The sequence below is a fragment of the Dermacentor variabilis genome, chromosome 6, assembly GCF_050947875.1.
Source record: "Dermacentor variabilis isolate Ectoservices chromosome 6, ASM5094787v1, whole genome shotgun sequence".
NCBI classification, from domain to species: domain Eukaryota; kingdom Metazoa; phylum Arthropoda; class Arachnida; order Ixodida; family Ixodidae; genus Dermacentor; species Dermacentor variabilis.
In genome coordinates this window covers 16,249,576-16,273,794 of record NC_134573.1, presented here as the reverse complement: position 1 = coordinate 16,273,794, position 24,219 = coordinate 16,249,576, and the positions used below count along the sequence as shown (strand labels likewise).

General features: G+C 45.1%; 3 protein-coding genes across 5 annotated transcripts in view; 2 read left to right on the top strand and 1 right to left on the bottom strand.

The window, feature by feature from the left end:
* Nucleotides 1–24,219, top strand: part of Raf (serine/threonine kinase raf oncogene) — a 221,222-nt gene that overhangs the window by 28,484 nt on the left and 168,519 nt on the right. For all 3 annotated transcript variants that reach the window (XM_075694807.1, XM_075694804.1, XM_075694806.1), the window contains exons 3-8: nucleotides 4,722–4,896; nucleotides 16,835–16,911; nucleotides 19,455–19,558; nucleotides 20,717–20,822; nucleotides 20,894–21,057; nucleotides 23,486–23,711. In XM_075694807.1, the coding sequence (XP_075550922.1) occupies nucleotides 4,722–4,896; nucleotides 16,835–16,911; nucleotides 19,455–19,558; nucleotides 20,717–20,822; nucleotides 20,894–21,057; nucleotides 23,486–23,711 (852 nt within the window). The remainder of the gene's footprint in view (nucleotides 1–4,721; nucleotides 4,897–16,834; nucleotides 16,912–19,454; nucleotides 19,559–20,716; nucleotides 20,823–20,893; nucleotides 21,058–23,485; nucleotides 23,712–24,219) is intronic.
* LOC142584489 (uncharacterized) lies at nucleotides 4,909–6,102 on the top strand. The gene is made up of 3 exons (XM_075694616.1): nucleotides 4,909–5,519; nucleotides 5,601–5,740; nucleotides 5,907–6,102. The coding sequence occupies exons 1-3, from the start codon at nucleotides 5,109–5,111 to the stop codon at nucleotides 6,100–6,102; spliced, it is 747 nt and encodes a 248-aa protein (XP_075550731.1). The 5' UTR covers nucleotides 4,909–5,108.
* On the bottom strand, nucleotides 9,076–11,758 carry LOC142584488 (uncharacterized). The gene is made up of 4 exons (XM_075694615.1): nucleotides 11,460–11,758; nucleotides 10,618–10,650; nucleotides 9,459–9,988; nucleotides 9,076–9,096 (listed from the first exon to the last, which is right to left on the bottom strand). The coding sequence occupies exons 1-4, from the start codon at nucleotides 11,527–11,529 to the stop codon at nucleotides 9,076–9,078; spliced, it is 654 nt and encodes a 217-aa protein (XP_075550730.1). The 5' UTR covers nucleotides 11,530–11,758.

Genomic DNA, 24,219 nt, shown 5'->3' with positions numbered 1-24,219 from the left:
CACGTCACAAAACGTTTTCTGTGCCCGACAGAACGACAACTCTGAAGCGATTTAGGCGCGTTTACACGCTTACAGAGCCTTGCCAATTTTTCCGGGGCTGAGAAAACGACTATGATTTCTACACGCTGCCCAATTTTCTTTAGCCTGTGGGAGACATCACACACATACGGCAGCACTGCAAACCTGCATCTTTCAGCCCGCTGGTTCCCTGATTGAGCGGGATCATCACGTTTTGTGCACCTCAGAAGCTGTTCCGCTATGGCTGAAATTAAGGCCAAAGGGTAACCAGCTCAAGAAAGGCGATCAACCTGAGCAGCAAGACTATGTTGCATCTGGTGAGGGCACGATTTATTGAGGCTGTTAACGAGACATAACTTTATAATACCTCGTTTAACGAGTTTTGAGTGTGCGGAGTTAAAGGGCAAGAGTGGCTTCTTACTTCTCAGTTCGAAACACCAGCACACATGTTTGTTAGCAAGGCTGAGCCTGAGATCTAGAAAGCGCAAGGAATCATCAATGGGGACCTCATGCGTAAGTTCTAGGGGCTCCAGCTCTTTCTTAAAGATCTCCAAGACTTCAGAAACAGCAGGCTCAAAAGCTGGATTAGTGCAATCAATACGACTACGTGATATTTATTGATTGCACACTTGCGTTAGCCATGCATCCTTGTCTCTATTAGAATGCGAATTTCAGTATCTTCACAACACATGTGTTAATCTGAAGTAGTGTCTTTTTGTTGTTTCCTTTTTGACTTCCCTACCTCTTGATATGTTTAACTGATGTTTTTATACATTGTCATGTTCTTATGCTGCGGTTTATTGCAATCACCTATATATATATGTTCTTCGTTTTAATAAAAATTTAGTTGAGAGTTAGCGCTCGTCCTATCTGCTTCTAGTCTGTGTCTGTGTCACTTCGCGCTACAATCCAAGATCATATTGGAAATAAACCTGTTTTTTCCAAATGAGAGAAAATAGTATTTCTATATGAAAGCACGAGATGCACGGTATTGTACTCTTTCTTTTGTTTTGTTTTGGTCATTGAAAACGGGTGTGCGTTACAATCGAGGGCGCGTTGGAATCGAGTAAATATGGTACTTTCTGACTGCATAGGTGCGAGTCAGAAGCCGCTCAGCAGGGAAGCATTCGTGTGCTCCCCAGTTGGCAATGTCTGTAGTGCTTACAGAATGTCACAAAGGGCTTAGGAACCACAGAGCATGTCATGCTGGTCATTAACCCTTTTGTGCCATGCTGGTATCCAGAATTCTAACAATGGTCAAATTTTTTACCGTGAAATACTTTTTAAAGAACAATGTATTATCTTATCGACCTTAGTAAGATTAGAATTGGTGAGGCTTATACATTGCTAAATACATAATGGCCATGTCCTCTGCTATAGAGGTCTCCCTGATATGAAACAATACGGGATAAGATTCCTAATCCATAAGGACATAGCGGGCAACATTGACGAATTCTACAGCATTATTGAGAGGGTAGCAGTAGTCGTAATCAAACTTAATAAGAAGTATAGATTAAAGATAGTACAAGCCTACGCTCCGACATTCAGTCATGACGATGAGGATTTAGATCAGTTTTATGAAGTTGTTGTATTAGCAATGAGAAAAGTGTAAACTCGGTATACAGTAGTAATGGGGGACTTCAATGCAAAAGGGGAGAAAAAGCAGGTGGGTGAACAGGAAATTGGCAACTACAGCACCGATTCTAGGAATGCCAGAGGAGAGATGCTAGTAGAATTCGCAGAAAGGAATAAGCTGAGAATAATGAACACCTTTTCCAGGAAATATAGCAACAGAAAGTGGGACCTGGAAAAGCCCTAATGGTGAAACAAGAAACGAAATTGATTTCATACTTTCTGCCAATCCCAGCATAGTGCAGGATGTAGAAGTGATAGGTAGGCTAAAGTGCAGTGATCATAGATTAGTGAGGGCTAGGCTTCACCTCAATTTGAAGAAAGAAACACTAAAATTGATCAAGAAAATACAGACCAACCTGGAGGCAGTAAGGATAAAAGCAAACAAATTCAGGCTGGTACTTGCAAACAAATATGCAGCCTTAGAGCAGAGGGATGAAGATGACATAGAGGTAATGAATGAAACTGTGACTGGACTGGTTTAAGAGGCAGCTATTGAAGTGTGAGGCAAGGCACTAAGGCAACTAGTAGGCAAGCTCTCCCAAGTAACAAAGGACCTAATAAAGAAATGACAAAGAATGAAAGTGTCCTACTGAAGAGATAAGATAGAATATGCAGAACTGTCAAAACTGATCAACAATGCGAAAATGAGTGATATACGAAACTATAAGGTGAGAAAGACTGAAGAAGCCGTAAAAAATGGACGCGGCCTGAAATCAGTGAGAAGGAAACTTGCCATAGCACAAACCAAGATGTATGCATTGAAAGATAAGCAGGGTAATATTATCAGCAATCTCGAAGGTATAGTAAAAGCAGCGGAAGAATTCTATACTGACCTGTACAGTACCCAGAGGAGCCTCGATACCTCTATTCGAAGCAGTAATGAACAGGTTGCACAGACTCCTCCTATAACTAGCGATGAGGTCAGAAGGGCTTTGCAAGACATGAATCGAGGAAATGCGGCAGGAGAAGATGGAATAACAGTAGGTTTCATGAAAGATGGAGGAGACATAATGCATGGAAAACTGGCAGCTCCCTATACAAAGTGTCTATTGACTGCAAGGGTCCCAGAAAGCTGGAAGAATGCAAACATTATACTAATCCACAAAAAGGGAGACGTTAAAGAATTGAACAATTATAGGCCCATAAGCTTACTTCCAGTAATAAATAAAATGTTCACCAAAATCATCTCGAATAGAATGAGGGCAATACTGGACTTTAGTCAACCAGAGTATCCCTTCCTGAAGGCTGGCTTCAGGAAGGGATACTCTGCAATGGATCACATCCATGTCATTAATCAGGTAACTGAGAAATCCAAAGAGTACAATAAAACTTTCATAGATTATGAAAAGGCATTTGATTCAGTAGAGATACCAGTAGTCATAGAGGCATTACGTAATCAAGGAGTACAGACCGCTTACATAAATACCTTGGAAAATATCTATAGAGATTCCACAGCCACTTTAATTCTACACAAGTAGGAAGATACCTATAAAGAAAGGGGTCAGACAAGAAGCCACAATCTCTTCAATGCTATTTACTGCATGCTTGGAAGAAGTATTCAAGCTATTGAACTGGGAAGGCTTAAGAGTAAGGATCGACAACGAATATCTCAGCAACCTTTGGTTTGCCGATGACATTGTTATATTCAGCAACAATGCAGATGAGTTGCAACAAATGATTGAGGACCTTAACAGGGAGAGTGTGAAAGGGGGGGTCGAAGATTAATATGCAGAAGACAAAGATAATGATGCATGACCGGGCAAGGGAACAAGAGTTCAAGATTGCAAGTTAGCCTGTAGAGTCTGTGAAGGAGTATGTTTACCTAGGTCAACTAATCGCAGGGAACCCTGACCAGAGAAGGAAATTCATAGAAGAATAAAAATGGGTTGGATTGCATACGACAGACATCGTGAGCTCCTGACTGGAAGCTCACCATTATCGTTGAAAAGGAAGGTATACAATCAGTGCATTGTACTGGTGCTGACATATGGGGTAGAGACTTGGAGACTAACAAAGAAGCTTGAGAACAAGTTAAGGACTGTGCAAAGAGCGATTAACGGAAGAATGCTAGGCATAACTTTAGGAGACAGAAAGAGAGCGGTTTGGATCACCGAGCAAATGGGTATGGACGACATTCTAATTGACATTAAGAGAAAAATATGGCACTGGGCAGGTCATGTAATGTGCAGATTAGATAACAGATGGACCATTAGGGTGACAGAACGGGCACCAAGAGTAGGGAAGCACAGTAGACGAAGGCAGAAGACTAGGTGGTGCGAGGAAATTAGGAAATTTGCGGATGCTTGTTGGAATCTGTTGGCGCAGGACAGGGGTAATTGGAGATCGTAGGGAGAGGCCTTCGTCCTGCAGTGGACATAAAATAGGATGATGATGATCATCATGATGGATGTAATATTTTAAGCATTCATGTATTCAAGTTCTCAAAAAGCGTCATTGACGTGCTAAGTTCATCCTTGGTCATTCTTACCTGAAACATGCGGGCAAACCCAGCCCATCCACGCACAGAAGCGTTTTCATTAAAATATTTTATTGCCAATTTTTATTATTAATCATCACAAAGGTGCCTTTCAGGAAATTTTGCTTAGTTAGGAATATTGACAGACATACTTCTTTATCTTTTTCGGCTAACTGTTTTTCACTGGCAAAAACTGTTACAATCTTACTCCATCGAATGTTGTTGCTGATTCTGTAGCGAGGGAGACTTGTCTAGTCAGGTTATGTGCGCGACGTGAATAGTGATGCACATTCTGGAACAGACGTGAGCACCAGCGATTACGCTAGAAGGTACGATGAGTTGTGTGGCACATATGACCCATAGATGAGAAGACGCACTCTTTACAGACGTGGTACTCCAAGCACTGCATTGGAATGCGTGATAAAAGTTACATAGGCAACATAGACTTGCGGCAGTTTCAAAAAGTTAACAAAAAGAGAGCAGGATGTGGAAATAACCATGCACGAGGAGAACCCAAGCCAAAATAGTGCACTGCAATTCCAAAACCAAGCGGCAGTGTATTTAACTGATGTGGTAATAAACTTGTGTACAGGAGTACCAGGACCTGACGGGACGCCTGAATGAGTTCCAGATGCGTGAGCAAACGCTGCTGGACCGCATCTGCACCATGAATGGCAACTGCTCGCCCGACCACGGGGGCGACACTGACACCGAGGACGTGGCCGGCCTTGCCAGACCGTGCCCATTGCCAGCACAACAGGCGACAGGTACTTTGTCGATGCATTTCAGGTTAACCGCAGTCACCTATGCAAGTTTCTGAGCTGTGACACCTCAGCAATGCTGGGCTGAGTTGATAACGTAGCTAGGAACTTGCTAAGCTTATGTTGAATTCCAATGCCGGTGTCGGAGCAAGTTTTTCTGCTCGTTTCGGAGCAAGTTTGTTCCAATGACAGAGTGAGAGCAGGAGTAAGGTGTTCCAATGAGAGAGTCGGAGTGGATTCAGAGCGGGAGTCACTCCGTGGAGCAGAAAAAGATGCTCCGCCAAAATCGGCGGTGTGGACTGGAACTCTGCGTGACGTGTTTCCTTTACCACGTTTGTCTGCTGGGAGGCGCCATCGGTCACGACTCGCGAGTTGTGTTGGTAATGGCGGACGACATGAACGGCTCGGCTGGTTCGGCAAAGCGTGCGGCATTGCTTCTGCTACTCGATAGTGACAGCTCTGAGTCGGAAAGCTCAAGTTCCGACACGAGCGATTGCTCGGATAGTGACAGCGACGGGGAAACTGCCGCTTACGAGCGGGAATTCGACAGGATGTTCCGCATTCCCGCAAAGAGGCCTAAAGTAGTCGGCTTCATCGAGGACGTCGTGCGGCAGTACTTGGACGATGAGGTAAGGAAAGAAAAAGGAAAGCAGCATACTCAAGGTTTAACACTTTGTGGTGCTTTCGTTTCTGTTTCTTTTTTTGTGCAGTTCCGAAGGCACTTCAGGCTATCTCGACCTGTGGCAGAAAAGTTGATCGCCGACTTTGCCGCGTCGTCAATGTGCCCTTCGGGCACACATAAAGGGGTTCCAGCGAAATCTGTGGAAACGCATATCTTGTCTTTTGTCTGGTTAGTTCTCGCCGTTTTTTCTATGCACCTGCCAAATTAACAACGATAAATGAAACGCGAAAGAGTCGGATGCCTGCATAAAAACGCATTTGACTACGAGCTCGTTGCTTGCAGTGCACTGTAGTCTGAAGCAGCTTTTTCGGATGCGTGTAATCCCACTGCGCAGGTACGCGGCCAACAAAACCTGCATGAGAAACGTGGCCAGCCGGTTCGACTTGTCGGAAAGTTCTGTTTACCGAATCCTTCATAGAGTAGCCGACTTCCTCCTGACTCTGGGACAGTCGTTGATAAAATTTCCTGCTGACCTGGAGAACCTCACTAAAAGTTTTGAGAAGGCTTGTTTTGATTTTCTTTACCTATAAGAAGCACTGAATATTGGCCAGCCCAGTTTTATTGATAATGCAACATCACTGTGCACGTTTTGTTTGCTATTTCAAGCTCTATAATGCTGGACCTTCATGAAACCGTGATAGCTTGTGATGATAACACTCAAATTTATACCAGTGGTGGTCGAAACATTTAACCTAAAAGTATCTCTTGGGATTACAGCCAATTCCTTGCTTAGGAATGATGCTGCATGCTTTGTCATCACCCACAATAGTAGATGTCTGTTCAGATTTCCGGGTGTACGATGCGATATAGACCATGTCTGCTTTGGCAAGCAAATTCTCATTACATGCTTCAAATCGATTAAGGGAAGATACACGGGGTTTGTTTTATTTTCTCTCCCATTTTGCTATAGTAAAAAGAGAAGTGGATAGTAAAAAAACATGTAATATGTTGTGTGCACGGCAGTGTATGCTGCCCTCAGTACTTCTCAAAGTTGCGTTTGGTTTGTATTTTGTTTCTTTAACTTAAAATAAATGGTCCTGTGCCATGAAGGGTATGCTGTTAACGTGAGTTAATGGGTATGAGCATCAGTATTTTCCCTTAAAACTCCTTGCAAATGCTCATTTTATGTTCAGACATGGATGACATCGCTCAATACAAGTGTATGACTTGCTTGCAGGTGTCTGGAATGCCTGATGTTGTTGGCTGCATCGATGGGTCGTACATCAAGATACAGTGCCCGGAGAAGAAGGTTGCTTCGACATATTGTAACAGGCACCACTACCTTTCACTCACACTACAGGCCGTCTGCGATGACAAAAGGCGCTTCTTGGACACATTCATTGCAAGTTCAAGCAAAATGCATGATTCGCATGTGTTCAGCTTGTCGCCACTTTCAAAGAAAATCTCTGCAGTCTGTCAGGGGTCCTACCATCTTTTAGGGGATGCAGCGTATCCACTGCGGGAACACCTGTTGACACCCTACAGGGATTACGGTGCTTTAACAAAGCAGCAAAAGCACTTTAATTATAAGTTTTCAGCCACAAGAGTTCTCATTGAAAATGCATTTAGCACCCTCAAAAAGCGCTTCAGACAGCTGATGTATCTTGAGCTCCGCACTATTCCCTGGCTCAATAAGTTTATCATAAGCTGCTGCGTTCTCCACAACTTGTGCATTGAGTATGGTGATGTAGAGCCAGATGATGATGATAATGAACAAGTACCCAATGACGTTCAGTGGCATAATTGCAGTGATAATCATATTGACAAATCTGGTGAAGAGCGAGCACTGCGCAGGCTTGGAGAAATTAAGCGCACGAAAGTCTTGGCAAAGCTCCTGTAGAAAAACTGGTCACTAAGCCATCCTGCTCCAAACTGTACTTTTGCTTTAGCTCCAAAACACCAAAAGCCACTTTAATGACAGCACTAGGCTTCATGCGTAATCATGCAATGCTGGTATGACATTCTTTGTAGCCCTGTAATTCATCATCATCAGCCTTGTTACGCCCACTTCATGGCAAAGGCCTCTCCCATACTTCTCCAACTACCCCGGTCATGTACTAATTGTGGCCATGTACCTGCAAAATTCTTAATCGCATCCGCCCACCTAACTTTCTGCCGCCCCCTGCTACGTTTCCCTTGGAATCCAGTCCGTAACCCTTAATGCCCATCGGTTATCTTCCCTCTTCACTACATGTCCTGCCCATGCCCATTTCTTTTTCTTGATTTCAACTAAGATGTTATTAACTTGCATTTGTTCCCTCACCCAATCTGCTCTTTTCTTATCCCTTAACGTTATCCCCATCATTCTTCTTTCCATAGCTCGTTGCGTCGTCCTCAATTTAAATAGAACCCTTTTCATAAGCCTTCAGGTTTCTGCCCCGTACATGAGTACTGGTAAGACGCAGCTGTTATACACTTTTCTCTTGGGGGATAATGGCGACCTGCTGTTCATGATCTGAGAATGCCTGCCAAACGCACCCCAGCCCATTCTTATTCTTCTGATTATTTCAATCTCATGATCCGAATCCACGGTCACTACCTGCCCTAAGTAGATGTGTTCCCTTACCATTTCCAATGCCTCGCTACCTATCGTAAATTGCTGTTCTTTTCCGAGACTGTTAAACATTACTTTAGTTTTCTGCAGATTAATATTTAGACCCACTCTTCTGCTTTGCCCCTTCAAGTCAGTGAGCATGCATTAGAATTGGTCCCCTGAGTTACTAAACAAGGCAATATCATCAGCGAATCGCAAGTTGCTAAGGTATTCTCCATTAACTCTTATCCCCAATTCTTCCCAATCCAGGTCTCTGAATACCTCCTGTAAGCACGCTGTCAATAGCATTGGAGATATCGTATTGCCTTTATTGGGATCTTGTTGCTTTCTTTATGGAGGACTACAGTGGCTGTGGAGCTGCCATAGATATCTTTCAGTACTTTTACATACAGCTCGATTACACCCCGATTCCATAATGCCTCCATGACTGCTGAGGTTTCGACAGAATCAAACGCTTTCTCGTGATTAATGAAAGCTACATATAAGGGTTGGTTATATTCCGCACATTTCTCTATCACCTGACTGATAGTGTGAATACGGTCTATTGTTGAGTAGCCTTTACGGAATCCTGCCTGGTCCGTAATTCATCATCATCATCTGCCTGGTTACGCCCACTGCAGGGCAAAGGCCTCTCCCATACTTCTCCAACAACCCCGGTCATGTACTAATTGTGGCCAGGCCGTCCCTGCAAACTTCTTAATCTCATCAGCCCACCTAACTTTCTGCCGCCCCCTGCTATGCTTCCCTTCCCTTGGGATCCAGTCGGTAACCCTTAATGACCATCGGTTATCTTCCCTCCTCATTACATGTCCTGCCCATGCCCATTTCTTTTTCTTGATTTCAACTAAGATGTCATTAACTTGCGTTTGTTCCCTCACCCAATCTGCTCTTTTCTTATCCCTTAACGTTACACCTATCATTCTTCTTTCCATAGCTCGTTGTGTCGTCCTCAATTTGAGTCCGTAATTACCTGGATGTAAACATGAGAACCACTAGCTCCAATGTGCATCGAAATAAGGTCCATGCAGTAGTTGGGGGCTGCGGTGTGTGTACTAACGTGCGGCCCTCTTTAAATACAGAAACACATGTTTGGCACTGTACACTTTCATTTAAACAAGCCGATATTCTCGGACACTGGAATTCTTTTTATTCTTCAAGGCCAAGAGCACGGCTTAGAAGCCTAATTTTTTCTGAATGTTGTTTTGCTTTTTCTTGCCGAATACGTTCCTTGTGTTCTTGCCTTTCTTTGTGGCACCTCTCTCTTTCTTGTTCTCGTGTAGCTCGTCTTTTTTCTTTTTCGTCTTGAATTTTGCTCATTTCATCGAAGAATACCTTCATCTCCAGCATTCTCGAACCTGAGGGCTTAGGCCTTTTGGGCATAGGCTCCTTTGTCAATGCTTGGCTCGGCGCTAGGCTTTCAGACTCCTGGCTTTCTGATGCTTGGCTGGTCGACGCTGGGCTGTCGGATTCTTGGCTGGTCGACGCTGGGCTGGCGGATGCCTGGCTGACTGGCCTCTTAACAGCAACAACGCCAGAGCTGTCCCTCAGCTCTTCGGGCTCGAGGCTGTCGTCTAGCCAGCGTATTCTGGCTACTTCATCCTCAAAGGGCACTTCACACGGGGAATTCCCGGATTTGTTGTTGTCTGCTGTAGCGCTTCTTTTTCTACGCATGACGGTTTTGTAGCGGCTGCAGCACTGCTCACTTTTCGGAACTCCGAGTGCCTCTGTAATGTCGGCTGCAATTTGGCTGAACATTAGCTTTTTATTTTTGAATTTTTTCAACGGCCCAATCTCAGCAAAGTATTGCTCATAATAATCAAATAGCAGCTTGGTTTCCCCGGCTGTCCATTCACAGCCTGTACCTGCAAACAAAAAAAGTGCATGAGGTAGTTGTAGAGGTGTTACAGCTGCATTAAGCTATTGTATTTTCTGGTTTGATTTGTGTAGTGCTCGTGTTTGCAGCTATCTTCTGAAGCTTATTTTATGATTTCTCCATCCTGTATCGGCCTTTGGGCTAACAGTATCAATAAATGAATGATATGTCATCATAAATGGACTCACTGGGCTGCAATTTGGCTGAACATTAGCTGCTTATTTTTGAATTTTTTTCAACGGTCCAATCTCAGTAAAGTACTGCTCATAATAATCAAATATCAAATAATCAAATGGGCCCCGGACCCCGTCAAGCTGCTTCAAGGCAGCTTTGTGTCCCCGGCCTTTTTCTCTTGGAGAAATAAATGAATCTTGAAAAAAAAATAGCAGCTTTGTTTCCCCGGCTGTCCATTCACAGCCTGTACCTGCAAACAAAAACTGCATGAGGTAGTTGTAGAGGTGTTACAGCTGCATTAAGTGATTGTATTTGCTGGTTTGATTTGTGTAGTGCTCGTGTTTGCAGCGATCTTTTGAAGCTCATTTTATGATTTCTCCATCCTGTATCGGCCTTTAGGCTAACAGTATCAATAAATAAATATGTCATTATAAATGAACTCACTGCGTTGGTCATTCTTGCGGCTCTGTTCCGGCACTGTTGATGGAAAAACCAAATGCAACATTATTCATTGCCATGGATTCATAAAGGTGGCATATATGAAGCGACATAACCATTACGAAGTTGTACTCTGTGACATGTTGCAGTACATTGAACCACCACGTGCATTTCATGCAGCTACGTAAGCAATTAAGCCATGTCACACTTCCTAACTTAGCTTAACAAAATAACTCTCTGTTTGCTGCGCTACCTCATCTCAACACGAAATTTCGAATAATAGCGTAATATAAACATGCACGGTGCCACGCAAGTTCAATATTTGCTCAACACATGGTGCACATTCTTGATTACATTACACACGCTTAGCATGATGCAACGTCCCTGATCAGGTGGCTGTTAATCAAAATTACCGTACGGTCCTTCTGGCCTGAAATCGACAGTGACGCTTGAAAAGCAATTTGTAGATTTCTGTGGCACTGAGACTGATTCGAAAATTGGCCGCACTTACCGTCCTGACCTACATAACAGCACAACTCCATTCGGCAGCAGAATGCACTCGCACTGATACCTCCGGTAAAATTTCGTGGGAGACAAATTCTCAGGCACGTGACACTGCTTCATTGCTTCTTCGCGACATATAAAGCTAGACAACTACTTCTGCACCACGACGGACACACAGGAAAATGCACAATACAATGACGGATGCGATGCGTTTGAGTGAAACGAACACATTAGCAGTAAAGCAACTACGCAACTGAAATGTAGCGTCAACAGACAATTGCTCACGCAACACGTGCGTTGCATTGAACTTACAGCACAGTGTTCAAAGTTGCGAAGACACCTACCATGTTTGTCTGCATCCTGTGTGCTCACCAGAGGAAGCAAAAGCCTCTGCACGCTTGCCGAGATATCCATTCCGCACTTTTGAAAAAACAACAGGTGAACGGCGCTGAAGAGACAAGTGACTGGCGCGGCAGTGCTGGGAGCAAACAGCGGAAGGAAACGACAACACGCAAGGCATCCTGGGTAACTCGGCGATAGAAGTTCCACTTCCGCCTTGCTCCGGCGGCGCAGGTTGTGTTCCACTCGCGGATTTGGAGGCGCTGCTCTACGCCAGAGTCGAGTGCTCGCTCGCGGAGTCCGTCGGCTGCTCCGACTCCGCCATTGGAATTCAACATTAGTGAATTTTCAGTCACTTCAACAACACCTTTGCTCTTTTGGAGCCCCAGCAACTTTTCAGTGATGTAAGCAGGCAGTAAATTGCCCTGGTGAAATTGCTCAAAGGATTTTGGCCGAGTTCAATGCCTCGACTGCATTTTATCCCAAGGGGGCCTCCATTGGTCACTACTTCTAAAGACATGCCAAGGTGCTTATTAAATCATCAAGCCATGTTGGGGCATCAAAACTTTTTCAGTCAATGCACGGTTTTAACACCTTGCAGAATAAAAGGGGTTGGTATTCCTTTTCACATTCTAACTGTTCTTACTGCTTACAACAATGGAACCTGGCTAGCATGCGCTTAACCCTTTACCTCCCATAGAGACCTGGGCCAGTCCACAGTTAACTTCTCTCACCAATCTGAGTGCGTCCATGTCTCTGGTTATGTTTTTTTAGCCACTGGTGAAGCTGCAAAAAAATTTGAAATCGTGCCAGAAGCATTCTAAAGTTGGCAACAAGGAAATAGGTGGCAGTGGCACATGTAGGGCATGCAGCTTTAAAAAAATGTGCGATCACTGAGACTCTGAGGAAGAAGGTATGGAGTCAGAAAGCGAGCGATATTGCGCAGTTTCTCAATTAGATAAGACATCTCGCTAGGCAGACAATGGATGCAAGTTGGTGTAAATAATCCGCCACCTTAGCCTCCACATTTGCAGTTTACTGGAGTGGCGGGCCTGAACTTGGATGGGCCCGCTCTCACGGGGCACAAAAGTCATGTGCTGAATGTTTTCTATTTTTTCTTTTTGTTAAGCTGAAAAAAAAAAAGAAAAACACGAAGCAGTGCAGTGAAGCCAAATTCTTTAGTATTAAACATTGTGAGGGGTATTGTCTCCAAATAATTATATTCATTCTGAGTGTATTTCTGACATTTGTTTAATGTGCTGATTTCATCAAGCATTTTTAAAAATTGGTCTTTTGGAAACTTTTTATCTCTTTTTCTTTTTTTGAACTTTGGGAAGGCCAACTGCAAGAAATGGCACTTGGGCTAAAATGGCCATAAATGCATAGCATATACTAGCAAAGTAATCTTGGCAAAGCTGCAGGGCTGGTATTTGTCTAATTTTCTTATTAGCAGCCTTCAACTCTTTCGCTACCATGGGAAAAAGAGCAATTTATACTAGGTGGAAGGAAATATTTTTGGCAACTAGGCACTAATGCCTTATTTACATTGTTTGGTATCAAAATGTAGCTAAAAGAATTTCCTATTCAATAACATAAATGTTGCATATATATTTATTACACATATTAATGAAAAATATTTTTGTAATGTAAAATTTATACATTGAGAATATTGTTCTGCTTGAAAAATGTGCACAACTTTAATAATATCGAGAGTAAAAAAAAAATTGAAGATATACATTTTGTAGCGTATTATGTTCTAAAGAGATGACACAAGTTTCGGAAAGTTTTGTGGGAAAAATGTTCTTTCCGCAAAAAAGAAAGTTAGCATGGTTGGGTGGCGTGCCATTCTCCAAAGCAGTCGCTCATCGAGATAAAACACAGATACACACCACATGGCTCACAAAAAGCTGCCGTCTTCATCTCTGCTTTGTTTTTCTCGTAGCAGAGCTTGCACTTACGGCGCTTTTTTTGCACCTGGGGCTCCGACTTCTTTGGAGGAGCTGGAGGGTGACTGTGTCTGTCATCCATCCCAAAAATCTGGTTTACCAGCTCAATTCGAAATGGAAACTGGTCAACGCCAGTCTTTCTAGAGAGCTCCTCTATCTCGGGGTGATTAATTCGTCCACGCACAAATTTCGGTATGGCAGAAAAAGCTGACCTGACACGTCATTCATATCCTGCAGTAGATGTGCAATCCTGTGCAACTTGCCATCGCGGACAGGGTCAGTCTTCTCCGGGTCCATGACACTGAGAAAAGCAAGGAACGAAAAAAATCTGCTCCTGGGCATAACCTTTGGAGGAATGAGGCCCAAAGATAACTCCAAGGCATTCCACTATGGATGGAGGTGAGGCAGTTCCACAATTCCCATGTAGATCAGGATTCCGATGCATTGCATAACTTCACCGGGATGAAATTTTTCCATGAGCCGTCCTTTTCTGCGTAGGTCTGCGTCTCTAAAATATGCGTCCACGCATATGTTTGTGTTTTTGCAGATAATGTTGATTAGCTCTGCAGTGAAAAATAGTTGGAAGACATCGACGGTCTGTATGAAGTGCCGTGCGTTACTCCAGAGCGTGCCACCAACTTTGACCCCCGAGTTTCTTCTAGGAAAAAAACTGTACATACTTTACAGCTGCTGGTAAGGAATCATGTCCGTATGAGGTTGAGACCCTGAAAACACATAATACAGCTGTGAGTGCATCCACCCGTGACCATTTGTTAGTAATCGAAATGTGCGCTGCACGTAGGGCCGACGCTCACTCGCTGGATGTTCTGGCTTGATTTGATGCATCCTCGTCCTCGGTGCTGAACTCTGATGTGCCCACATCTTCTTCAGGCTCACTACTACTGATTGCATCCGCAAAATCAGCTACAGAAGTGCTCGATTGGCGAGAAACACGACGTCTTTTAGGAGCGTCTGCGCGCGATGACGACGCCGTGATTGACGCGCTCGCCTGACAATCCGAAACTTTTAATGGTGCGGGGAGACGAACCGTAAAGCAAAAAACCAACAAAACATAGCGGATCAAGTTGTATGTTTGCCACTTTCTAACCTAGATGGCGCTAGGCGCCCACAAGCCGCGTGAGAGTGCAAGAATTTGAACTTGAAATGGCGTCGATCAAATTTATCGATTTTAATAGGCGTGTAGTGAGAGTTAAATAGCACCTAAGCAGACGGCGCGAACACCTGGTGGTGAGCGGTAGCGATGCGGATATGGCGAATGTCTTGGGACTGTACGTGACTGCTGATCTCTCCGTTGCGCCCAGGCGCATCGCTTGCTCAACATTTGCAAGTTAATGGGTGTCTCTCTTGTTGTGCACGTGATTCAAGCTGCTTGCAAGAATGCCGACGCATTGTGTGGCTGTTGGGTGCTCGAACATGTACTCAAACATGAGGTATCACTGTGGAGTACACAACGCTGTGCAAGGAAATGCAGAACACATCCTTCGTGTCCCAGCTCTCCGAGCGCAAGCATGCACTGTGCCGCAGCAGGCAGGCATGCTGCAGACCGGTTAACGTGCACAAAGCATGCAAACTGCACTCGACAAAGCTGCGCATTTCTTGAGCACAGTCACTTACCCGTGCAAGATCTGCTTGCCAAACACTTTCTCCGGATGACTATAGGTGTGCTCACTTCTGTTAAACAACGCTATTCGTTGCACGATGCCAGGCATTCGACAGATCAGATTGCCAAAAAATGTAAACAAATTCATTCTCCAGCGATGATTTATGGCGGTACATTAGCTTCGAGATATTTTGCACGCCTCTACAGCGGGCATGTCAAAGTAGAGCCTTTCTGACGCAACGCCAGAAACGCTGTCAGCAGGCACCGCATGTTGCGTTTGTCACAAAGTAGAGCATGACGCGGTGGCCGTGATGCAAATGCAGTGGCAAAGCGTGCCGGAATGCAATGCCACCAGAGCGAAACAGGTCAGACTTTACGCGCACTTTCCACTAAGCCTCATCACTTCCCATTCTGTACTACAGATGGTGGTAGTTGCTTGCTTGGATTCTGAGTCAAAGGTAACTAAGGTATGTTAACTTGGTCGCGCTCCTCGTCTCTGACCAGATACGGAATGCATCAATGCTCCGCTCGTTGGACGTAGACAGCCAGATACAGAAAACCTGCTTGGCTGGGGAGAAGAATGCTTCACATTAAAGGAACACAGAGGGCGCGCAACGGCGTGGACGCAGCACATGAAGCAGCTAGCAGTACGCTAATTCTATGACTAGCAGACAGACGGGACTTGATTGCCGTTGCACAGGAACAGTACAAGCAAGAGAGGCAGATAACACGGGCATTGCTTCTGTACGATGCAAGTCATGCGTCATTTCGGGCGAGTGGTAACTGCAGTGTTTTTTGTCTTTCAGCTTTGGCGTGAAAAACAACGATTTTTGGGAGCATTTAGTTATGCATTCATTATATTTCAAACATAAAATTTACCACTGAGGCTCTTGTATGTCTATACATCTGATACTGTGCTTTTTGCGGGGTCGAACATTTAGTTGCTGTTGTCCTCTAAAGGGGCAGTAGGGACTGTCTATAGCCGTATCGGTTTTCAGAAAGTCATATTGGGCTGCTCCTAAGATCATGTGCTACATGATGCCCGCACCTTAATGTGTGTTCCACTTGTACCACCGAGCCACTACGAACATTGGCTAAAATGCTCGCTGCTAGGGCTAGATTGTGAACACATGTGTAAATACTCTAGAAAGGGGAAACCAAAGGAAAAACGGGGGGAGAAAAAACAAACAAAAAAAGAAGTGGATGATGGGGCACTTGTCACTGTTGCTTCCAATTTCAGCAATGTTCTCTTTCTTGCTTTTTAATTTCCATTTGTTTATTAAAAATGTTAAGTTTATTGCAGATTTAATTCTCAAGTACGTATAATAATTTCTGCAGTTCAGTAAAATGAGACTAAATTTCTCGCATGCTCGCTTCATGCTGTTACTGAAAATTCAGCGGCAGTCTTTCTCCAACTTGTCTGTGCCTCTGTGAACTGCGAGAAGGATTTGCCACAGGCTAGGCACCATGGGAGACAAGTGAACAGTGCCGAACAATCTCCTTCCGCTTCTCTGCTGACCGTGTCCGACCGTGTGCATGACGAGGTCATCGACATTTTGTTCAACAGTGATGCGACTGGCTCCTTTAAGGTTTTGAGGAAGACTGAGCAACCTTAACAACTTTTGGCTGCAGTGCGGTTGTCGGCCCACACCCTTTTCATCCGTCTAGATTGTAGGTGGGCTCTCACTAGGGATAATATGGTATATATTCTGGCAGGTTTTGCCGAGTACCCATAACCTGTGCTTGGCGCGGTGTCTGATACATGTGTCTGGTGCTAGGTCTGTTGATTTGTGTCTCATTGCTTGCTGTGCAGGGGATGCCAAGGACGTGCCAAAATCTCCCATGAAGTCAGTAGTGCGGGCATTTCTACCGAATCAGCAGAGAACAACTGTAAGCACTATTTTGGCACAACGTTGACTGGGAGAGGGTGAAACATTCTTGTTGAAGCTAGCTTGCTCTTTCCTTACTACCAGAAGCTCTCTGTGCTTTTGTTGTTTATTTTAAGATGTACACTGGTGACACACAATATTGTAGTTTAATTATTGGTGTTGTGAATGCAGGTAAAGCACGAATAATTACTCGGAAAGCTTCCCAGAATTTTCGTGAAATTTCAAACAAGCACCACAAGTACAAAGATAAGGATTAATTGGGGATTTTGCTGAATGTACAGAAAGTTAAAAAAATCAATGTACAAAATACGTACCTTGCTCCTGATCTCCAGCTTCTCTACTGTAGGCCATGCCAAATAAATTAATGCAGATTTCCTCCTTCGTCACTTCACTCTACACATCGCCAGCAGCGTATGCCCCTTTCCCATCCGCCTCTCCAATACACGAGTCGACTGCCTCCATCCTCGGGATGGAAAGGAGACAGGCGTGCAATGCGACAGCTGTGTTTTGCTGACGGCCATGTCAGCAATAGTGTAGTGGTCGGCAGACAAGTCGGACAATTTTGTTGCCACACTGCAACGACACAACGGCCCCCTGCGACGCAGCTATTGTGGAATTTTGTGGAATTTTTGCCACTGGTTTCTGCAAGAGCTGCTCACTTTATATATTTTTTAACCTCATTTTCAAAAAGGCATTTAGCATATTCGCAGCAAGGAACAGCCACCAGCGTGCACAACTTTCCGCATTTGAATGCCAATTTGTCCGAGGGGTGCATTTGTTTATGCCGGTACGTACTGCCGTGGTTGTTTACTTCAAGTACCGTGAAAGGCCCGCAGCACTGACACGAAATAATGATGATGAAATGGTTACCGCAAGACATGCTGATTTGCAAATAGGACTGACCGGCAGCTTCAGGAGCCTCTTTGAAAAACAGCGACTGGGGGACGAAGGGCCGCTATCCATAGCTGGGTTTTGCTTCTTCTTTAGAGCTATTCTTCGTGCATGCTGTGTGCTCGAAGTATTAAAGCAAACTCTGCGTGATCAGTCGTGGACGAATTTCTTGGACACCAAAAATCCAGCCTTGGCGGATATTCTGGGCTTCATAAATGCACCATCAGGGTGCCCATATAGCTAATGCATTTTCATGACCAATTTCGTGGACGAATTTAGGCCACTACGTTTGATTTTCCGGACTAAATCACTCATTCTGAGCCGCACTGCCCAATCTCAGAGACAACCACGTTGGATTTTCTGCTGGCTTGGCTTCTGGTGGCTCGCCCCGCTGCCTCGAACATTGAAAGGCGCATGCTATCGATAGAGAGTGCGTGCCATCCTGCCATCTCGGAGGCCGTGCCTGCTCTTCCTTGGCTGACAAAACGCTCCAGGCGATGCCACCTTCTTTAATGCGTAGCATGCTTTGGGTAGGTGCCTGGGGTAATTGTCTGCTCCGCTCCGTTCGTCTTTCTAGATTCGTGCCCCAAAAAACCGCTTGCACCATCTAGGTTTGAATAGATGAGTACATACACAAATTTCTGTGCGCTTACCGCCACCTACTTGTGGGCACACAGACGCGACATGTTGTCAGAAAGCCGCCAGGCGCCAACACACATCCGCCCAAAGCCCAGTTAACAGAGTCCATAATTATTAGGGAGAACTTTGGCACTAACAGAGTTTCACGCAATAATCACTAGAAGGAACTCGGGCACTGGCGCCTATGGGACCTGCACGCGGGGCAGTGCGTCGGAAGGATGGTTAGTACACGCATTTGCCTAGACTTCGTCCTTCTTGCTTCAAACGGCTTTGTGACTTCATAACTCATCATTTTAAACAAAGTACTGTCTCATTAATGATCAAATAAACACCATTAAAATTGCCCAAAGGAAGGATTGGAGCACAGGACATCTAGTTGGTGCACATCTCGGCCATGGCTTCACACGACTGTAAGCGCGGCTGAGCATGTACGCAGCCTCGTGCCCTGCTTCAGAGGTAATCTGCCGCGTGTGCACAGATTGGGCGTGCCGAGACAGCGTGGCGCTATGTTAGCTGTCTTGCTGCACATTTGGTTTTGGAGCTTGCGAAAACTCGAGTTTCAATGACCCATTAGAGCGAGAGGCAGGCGAACCATTCGCTACCCGCTGCGGGCGCTTTTCCCGATTGCATCGTCCCACTGCAGGCGACGCTATCGGCTGCGGGGGTGCAGTGCACGCGAAACCGTGGCTGGCTTCACTTAATTCATAGCGCCAAGAAGATGTCGTCGACGTACGTGGCGCGAAACCGCATCATTCGTCGCCGACTCCCAATTGCTTTCTCATTCAAATTTGCTTTTTTCAATTGCCTGATAATTGTGGAAATTCTGAGGCCCCTTCTCGTTTAATAAAAGTTGATCGGCGACTGTGCTCATTTGCATAAAAGGTCAAATTTCGACAGAACAAAGTTTCGATATGACGAAGCAAATTACTGCTGCACTTAGTGCAATGGCGTATACACAAGAAAGCTGTGCGGTTGCAGCTGATTTCATGCTGGTGTCGCACATCTTTTCAACAGGTTCAGGTGCGACCTGGCCAGACGGTGATGGAGGCACTGTCCAAGGCGATGAAACGACGGAAGCTGACAACCGAGATGTGTGTGGTGTTCAAGTGCAGCACCAGGTGGGGATGTCATGCTGCACTATTTGTGTTTGTGTAATGCTGTGGTTACTGGTTGGTTGATTGGCTGGGTTTGATTTAAAGTTGGAGTTAAATATCCCAACACACTGAAATATCCTAGGCACTGAAACACTAGTAATCTCCATGTCAGCTTTGAAGTTGTGGTGCCCAGGAGTCAGCAGCAAATTGCTGCCACTGCTGCAGTGGGTGTGTTGTGATAGTTGAGGCAAAGCCGCTCGTCTCGCAGCCTGTCGTTACGAAAGCTAGCCAAGCCACTTCCTTCTGTTGCACAAGCCGTTTTATAGTTTTTGAAATGATACTCTCACCGCACTCGCTTGTAGTGTCTCGTTGCATCACAGATAACTGTGTCAACCTGTGACTGTGTAACTATGTAACTAAGGCCAGCCCCTTGCCTTGAGGTAAAATAAATAAAAAATTCTACAATGCAGTGAAGGAGCAAGTTGGGCCTTTAAAAAAATGTTAATCTTTACTCTTTACTCTTTGAGCTATACTGCTGAAAACATTTACGGATATGTAATGTTATGTGCTTATCTCGAAAATGAGGTCCGTGTTTGTTGATGTCCTTTCTTTCATAAAGCTTCCTTTCATAAATTTTCTGTGAAGATCTACAAAATAGCAGTTCTCAGATTTTTCTAACTAGGGTATCAATGGCTTCATTATGATTCAAGGAATGCCATAAGACTGACCTTACTGCTTCACCTACTCTGAAACAAAAGTTGCGAGACTTGGAATTTTAATTCCACAAAATCACTCTCTCGAGATTAACTTTATAGTCTTTTAACTCTTTCACTTCGGTTTCCTGTTGCCATTTTAAAACACTACTCAGTAGAAAAACGACAATGTGGTGCCATGGTTTTTGACGAGTGAATGTGTCAAAACTTCTCGCCACCAAAAATACCCCGCCCGAATTTAAGGCATGCGAGCGAGAGCTTGCCACCAGAACGACAAAGCACCGCACGCTTTAGGCCACTCCGACCTCACCAGCTTGGTGCTTTTATGCCGTCACGATTCACCCAATGCTTCGCATTAGGTTGAGGTCCACCACACTTGAGTCTGCCAAATTTTTTAGTGTCTTGTGATTGTACGTTTTCCCTATTTTCCAAGAACGTAGGAACGATGTGTTTCACCTTTTTGCTGCAGAGCGGTTGTGGACTGGAATGAGGACGTGAGCCACCTGGAGGATGATGACATCCAGGTGGAGATCAAGGAGAAGTTCCCCGTCACCACGAGCATCTCGCACAATTTTGTGAGTTAATTCAGTGTTGCCCACAGTGGTGCTTTGCTTGCGTGCTAACTGGCAAATGTTTTCATTTGCAGGTGCGCAAGACATTCTTCTCGCTGGCCTTCTGCGAGTGCTGCCGTAAGCTGCTGTTTCACGGCTTCCGGTGCCAGACTTGCGGCTACCGCTTCCACCAGCGATGTGCCTCCAGTGTTCCCAAGCTGTGCCAGCCATTGCGGGTGGAAAGCGACTACTACAAGCAGTTAGTAGTGTTGGGAGAGCTTCACTGTCGGGACTAACCCCGAGACCCTCGGGCATCAAAATGCTTTTTTTCATTGAGTGCCTAAATAATTTAGAACTTGCCATGGTGGCTTAGCGGCTATAATGTTGCACTGGGAAACATGAGGTCACGAAATCCCGGCCGCGATGGCTGCATTTCAATGGGGACAAAATGCAAAAATGCCGGCGCCCCGGTCATCGGAGACCATGACACCCCTGGTGGTGGCCCTTGTGTGCACACTGAACGACCCTGGTGTCAAAAGTAACCCAGAGTCTCTTCCTACAGTGTGCCTCATAATCAAATCGTTGTTTTGGCTCGTAAAACCTAGAATTCAATTTTTAAAATTTAGAATGTTGTTTTTAGTCAAGCTTAGTGCATTTTGTTTTGACATTTGGCCACAAATTTGATACAAGCTACAAGTTGAGCCAGTCCAATTCATTTAGCAGCTTTGCAGTGAGAAACCATCCTTTTTCTAGTGGTTGGCGATGGCTTGCTCACAGTCTTTAGCAAGCAAGTGTAGCAAGCATGCTATTTTGAGCGGCTGGGGCTAGTTAATTGTTGAATGCGAGAATAAAACTTAGTTATTCAGAAGAGATGAGATGGTGGTGTCATGTGATCAATATTCGAATACATTTAACGACTGCAGTCAAGCGTCTTCCTGTTCGGTGTTGTGTTTTTCATTTAAAGTATTTGCCACTGTTGGCAGTGGCGCTGACTCTGCCTTCATCCTCACTGATGGCTTCGAAGCGTGGAAAGCATGGCAACACGAGGGCTAAAGCATTGCATAATGCCAGTTTGTAAAAGTAGACTTTGCCGCAATACGACCGTGTTACGCGGTCAAGCACAGGCGCGGTATTGCGGTGAAGTATACCAAGAGTGAAAAGGGGCCACTGTCACAGGACATATAGTATGTGTTCCTTAATGCCTGTGCACCACCATCTCCTGTCACTGAACAAGCACCAAGACACCTAATAGGTGTATTAGTAGGCCTTTAGAGCTATTTCAGATGTGGCTGTGACTGTTTGAGCCCTTAAGAGCAGTAAAAGCTGTACATTCATTTCATTGGACGTTCTTGTGGTTCCTAGGGAGTCCAAAAAATTGGACGTCTGCAATTGAATTTGTGCAAAAGTTAGTCGGTGACTGTAAACAAGCTCTTTTCCTTGGCTTGCTGTTAAAGGGCCCCTCACCAAGGCCCATAGCAAATTTTGGTTATACGCTGGAAGTTGTTACGTGTCTTCTAGGGAGCGTTCTACTGCAAAAATTTTTCAGATCAGCTCATTAATAGCCGAGATAAAAATATTTCAGTGCTGCGAACGCACGATTTCAGCAGGCGGGCTCCACTGCCAAGCAAGACGCTCTCTCCACTCGCCCCGTCTAGCCTCCGCAAGTGAAATTCCTTTTTTGCGTTCTCCCATACCGGACCTCGAGGATTGCGTGACACATACATCACAGGCCCCGCATTCATTTTATTTTTATATATTTATTTGCTCCTCGCTTTTTTTTTTCGGCATTACGCACTTCCGCCGATGGCGTCGCGCGCGAACTGTTGTCTCGTTCGCGCAGAGCACAATTTTGCGCGCTGTGCACGAAGACACATGTCTAGCGGTATAATTCAGTGCTACACGAATACTGAGGCAGAACAATCGGATCACAGAGCATGATCACGCACTGAAACATGGTAAAAAATGGCATAGTTTCGGCACCTGCGCACGTGACCGCATGACCGTGGGAACAAGCAGACGAAGCAGAAGTATATCTCTCTTGCTTCGGTGCGAAGTAAAACAAAAAACATGCAGAGATTACGTTTGTGTGTTCTATTGTTTCTCTAAAGTCCAATTCATCAATTCAAGCAACAGATCATACAGATAACAGATGTTGTCTTGAATAATTCTTGAAGTCGCATGTCAATACGAGCGACGCCACGCTGCGGACACGACTACATAGGCGCAGGGGCATGATTACGTCACCATCCGGCTTGGAACGTGGCGGCTACAAGTGAAGAGGGAAATGGCGTTCGGATTGAAATTTCACAGCTTTCCGCGGCGCGCAGCGATGTAATACTTTGCAGACACGATTGTTATCGCGCAGTGTTAGCTCTGCGAGCTCAAAATGGCCAGACCTGGTGAGGGGCCCTATAAATATCATCTGAAAATTAAAAGTGAGCCTTACTTTTTACACTGTTCTGCTAAATGAGGCTGTGTTATAAATCCAGAAAGTAGTTTGTGGCATCTGTCGCCACTGCTGTCACAGCTTTGTCATGATGGAATTTGAGTAAGTGTAGTTTGCAAGCACTCTCCAGTGAACTAGCTTGGGAGGTAGCCCTAAAAGAACACTGCACTTGTTCGGTGTGTACAGTATGCGTAAGATGCAGGTACCATAGCTGCACGAGCCTTGCGCTCTCTGTACGCAGCCTGCTGGCCATGCCGGACATGGTAGGAGGCCCCCAGTACGAGTCTGGCGTGTACCCACCCTTCATGCCACCCCCAGGTGGAGGGGCAGACCCGCCCCTCTCGCCAACCAGTGCCCCCTTGAGTGTTCCACGGGTGCACCCGCCCCCTCTGGGTCAGAGGGAGCGCTCCACGTCAGCGCCCAACGTCTGCTACAACCTAGTCTCTGGGTCGGACTTCTCTGCTGAGGTGATGTGCTGTTTTGCACAAGCCACTCTAAAGGGTCATCCTATCTTGCTGGTGACGCAGCGCACTGATACAGACACGGTGAAGACACACAAGAAAAGATGACACTCGCTGCACTCGCAACTATTTTATTTCAGAACACATACTTCATATTTATACACCTGCGCACCCTCAGGCGTCAAAGAAAATCAAGATTAAAGGCATTTTTTAAAAATTATTTGCCCGAGCATACTCGGGCGTCAAAGATATGGCACCTATCTATCGTGGTGTGCAATCCTATTGTATTTGTTGCACCCATAAGAAACATTTTTATTGCACAATTTCTTTATTCTTTTCCTTTAGTGCACTTCCAAAAAGGCAACCTCACCATGGCTTAGATGTGCAGATGGCTGACTGATACAACCCTCTCCCCTCTTGTGAATGTGAAAGGCTTGGATTATTTCCCTGGTTAGCTGATCCTTATGGTGCGATAAAACTGTAGTATCATTGTAAAGCGGCCAGCAGCCATGTT

What these genes read in the sequence shown, in the direction of transcription:
- LOC142584489 (XM_075694616.1), top strand. Translation starts at nt 5,109, where the DNA reads ATGAGAGAGTCGGAGTGGATTCAGAGCGGGAGTCACTCCGTGGAGCAG. An exon ending in GGCAGTACTTGGACGATGAG is followed by an intron (nt 5,520 to 5,600) that starts GTAAGGAAAGAA and finishes TTTTTTGTGCAG; the next exon opens with TTCCGAAGGCACTTCAGGCT. An exon ending in CATATCTTGTCTTTTGTCTG is followed by an intron (nt 5,741 to 5,906) that starts GTTAGTTCTCGC and finishes CCCACTGCGCAG; the next exon opens with GTACGCGGCCAACAAAACCT.
- LOC142584488 (XM_075694615.1), bottom strand. Translation starts at nt 11,529, where the DNA reads ATGGATATCTCGGCAAGCGTGCAGAGGCTTTTGCTTCCTCTGGTGAGC. An exon ending in ACAGGATGCAGACAAACATG is followed by an intron (nt 10,651 to 11,459) that starts GTAGGTGTCTTC and finishes TTCCATCAACAG; the next exon opens with TGCCGGAACAGAGCCGCAAG. An exon ending in CCGCAAGAATGACCAACGCA is followed by an intron (nt 9,989 to 10,617) that starts GTGAGTTCATTT and finishes TTTTGTTTGCAG; the next exon opens with GTACAGGCTGTGAATGGACA.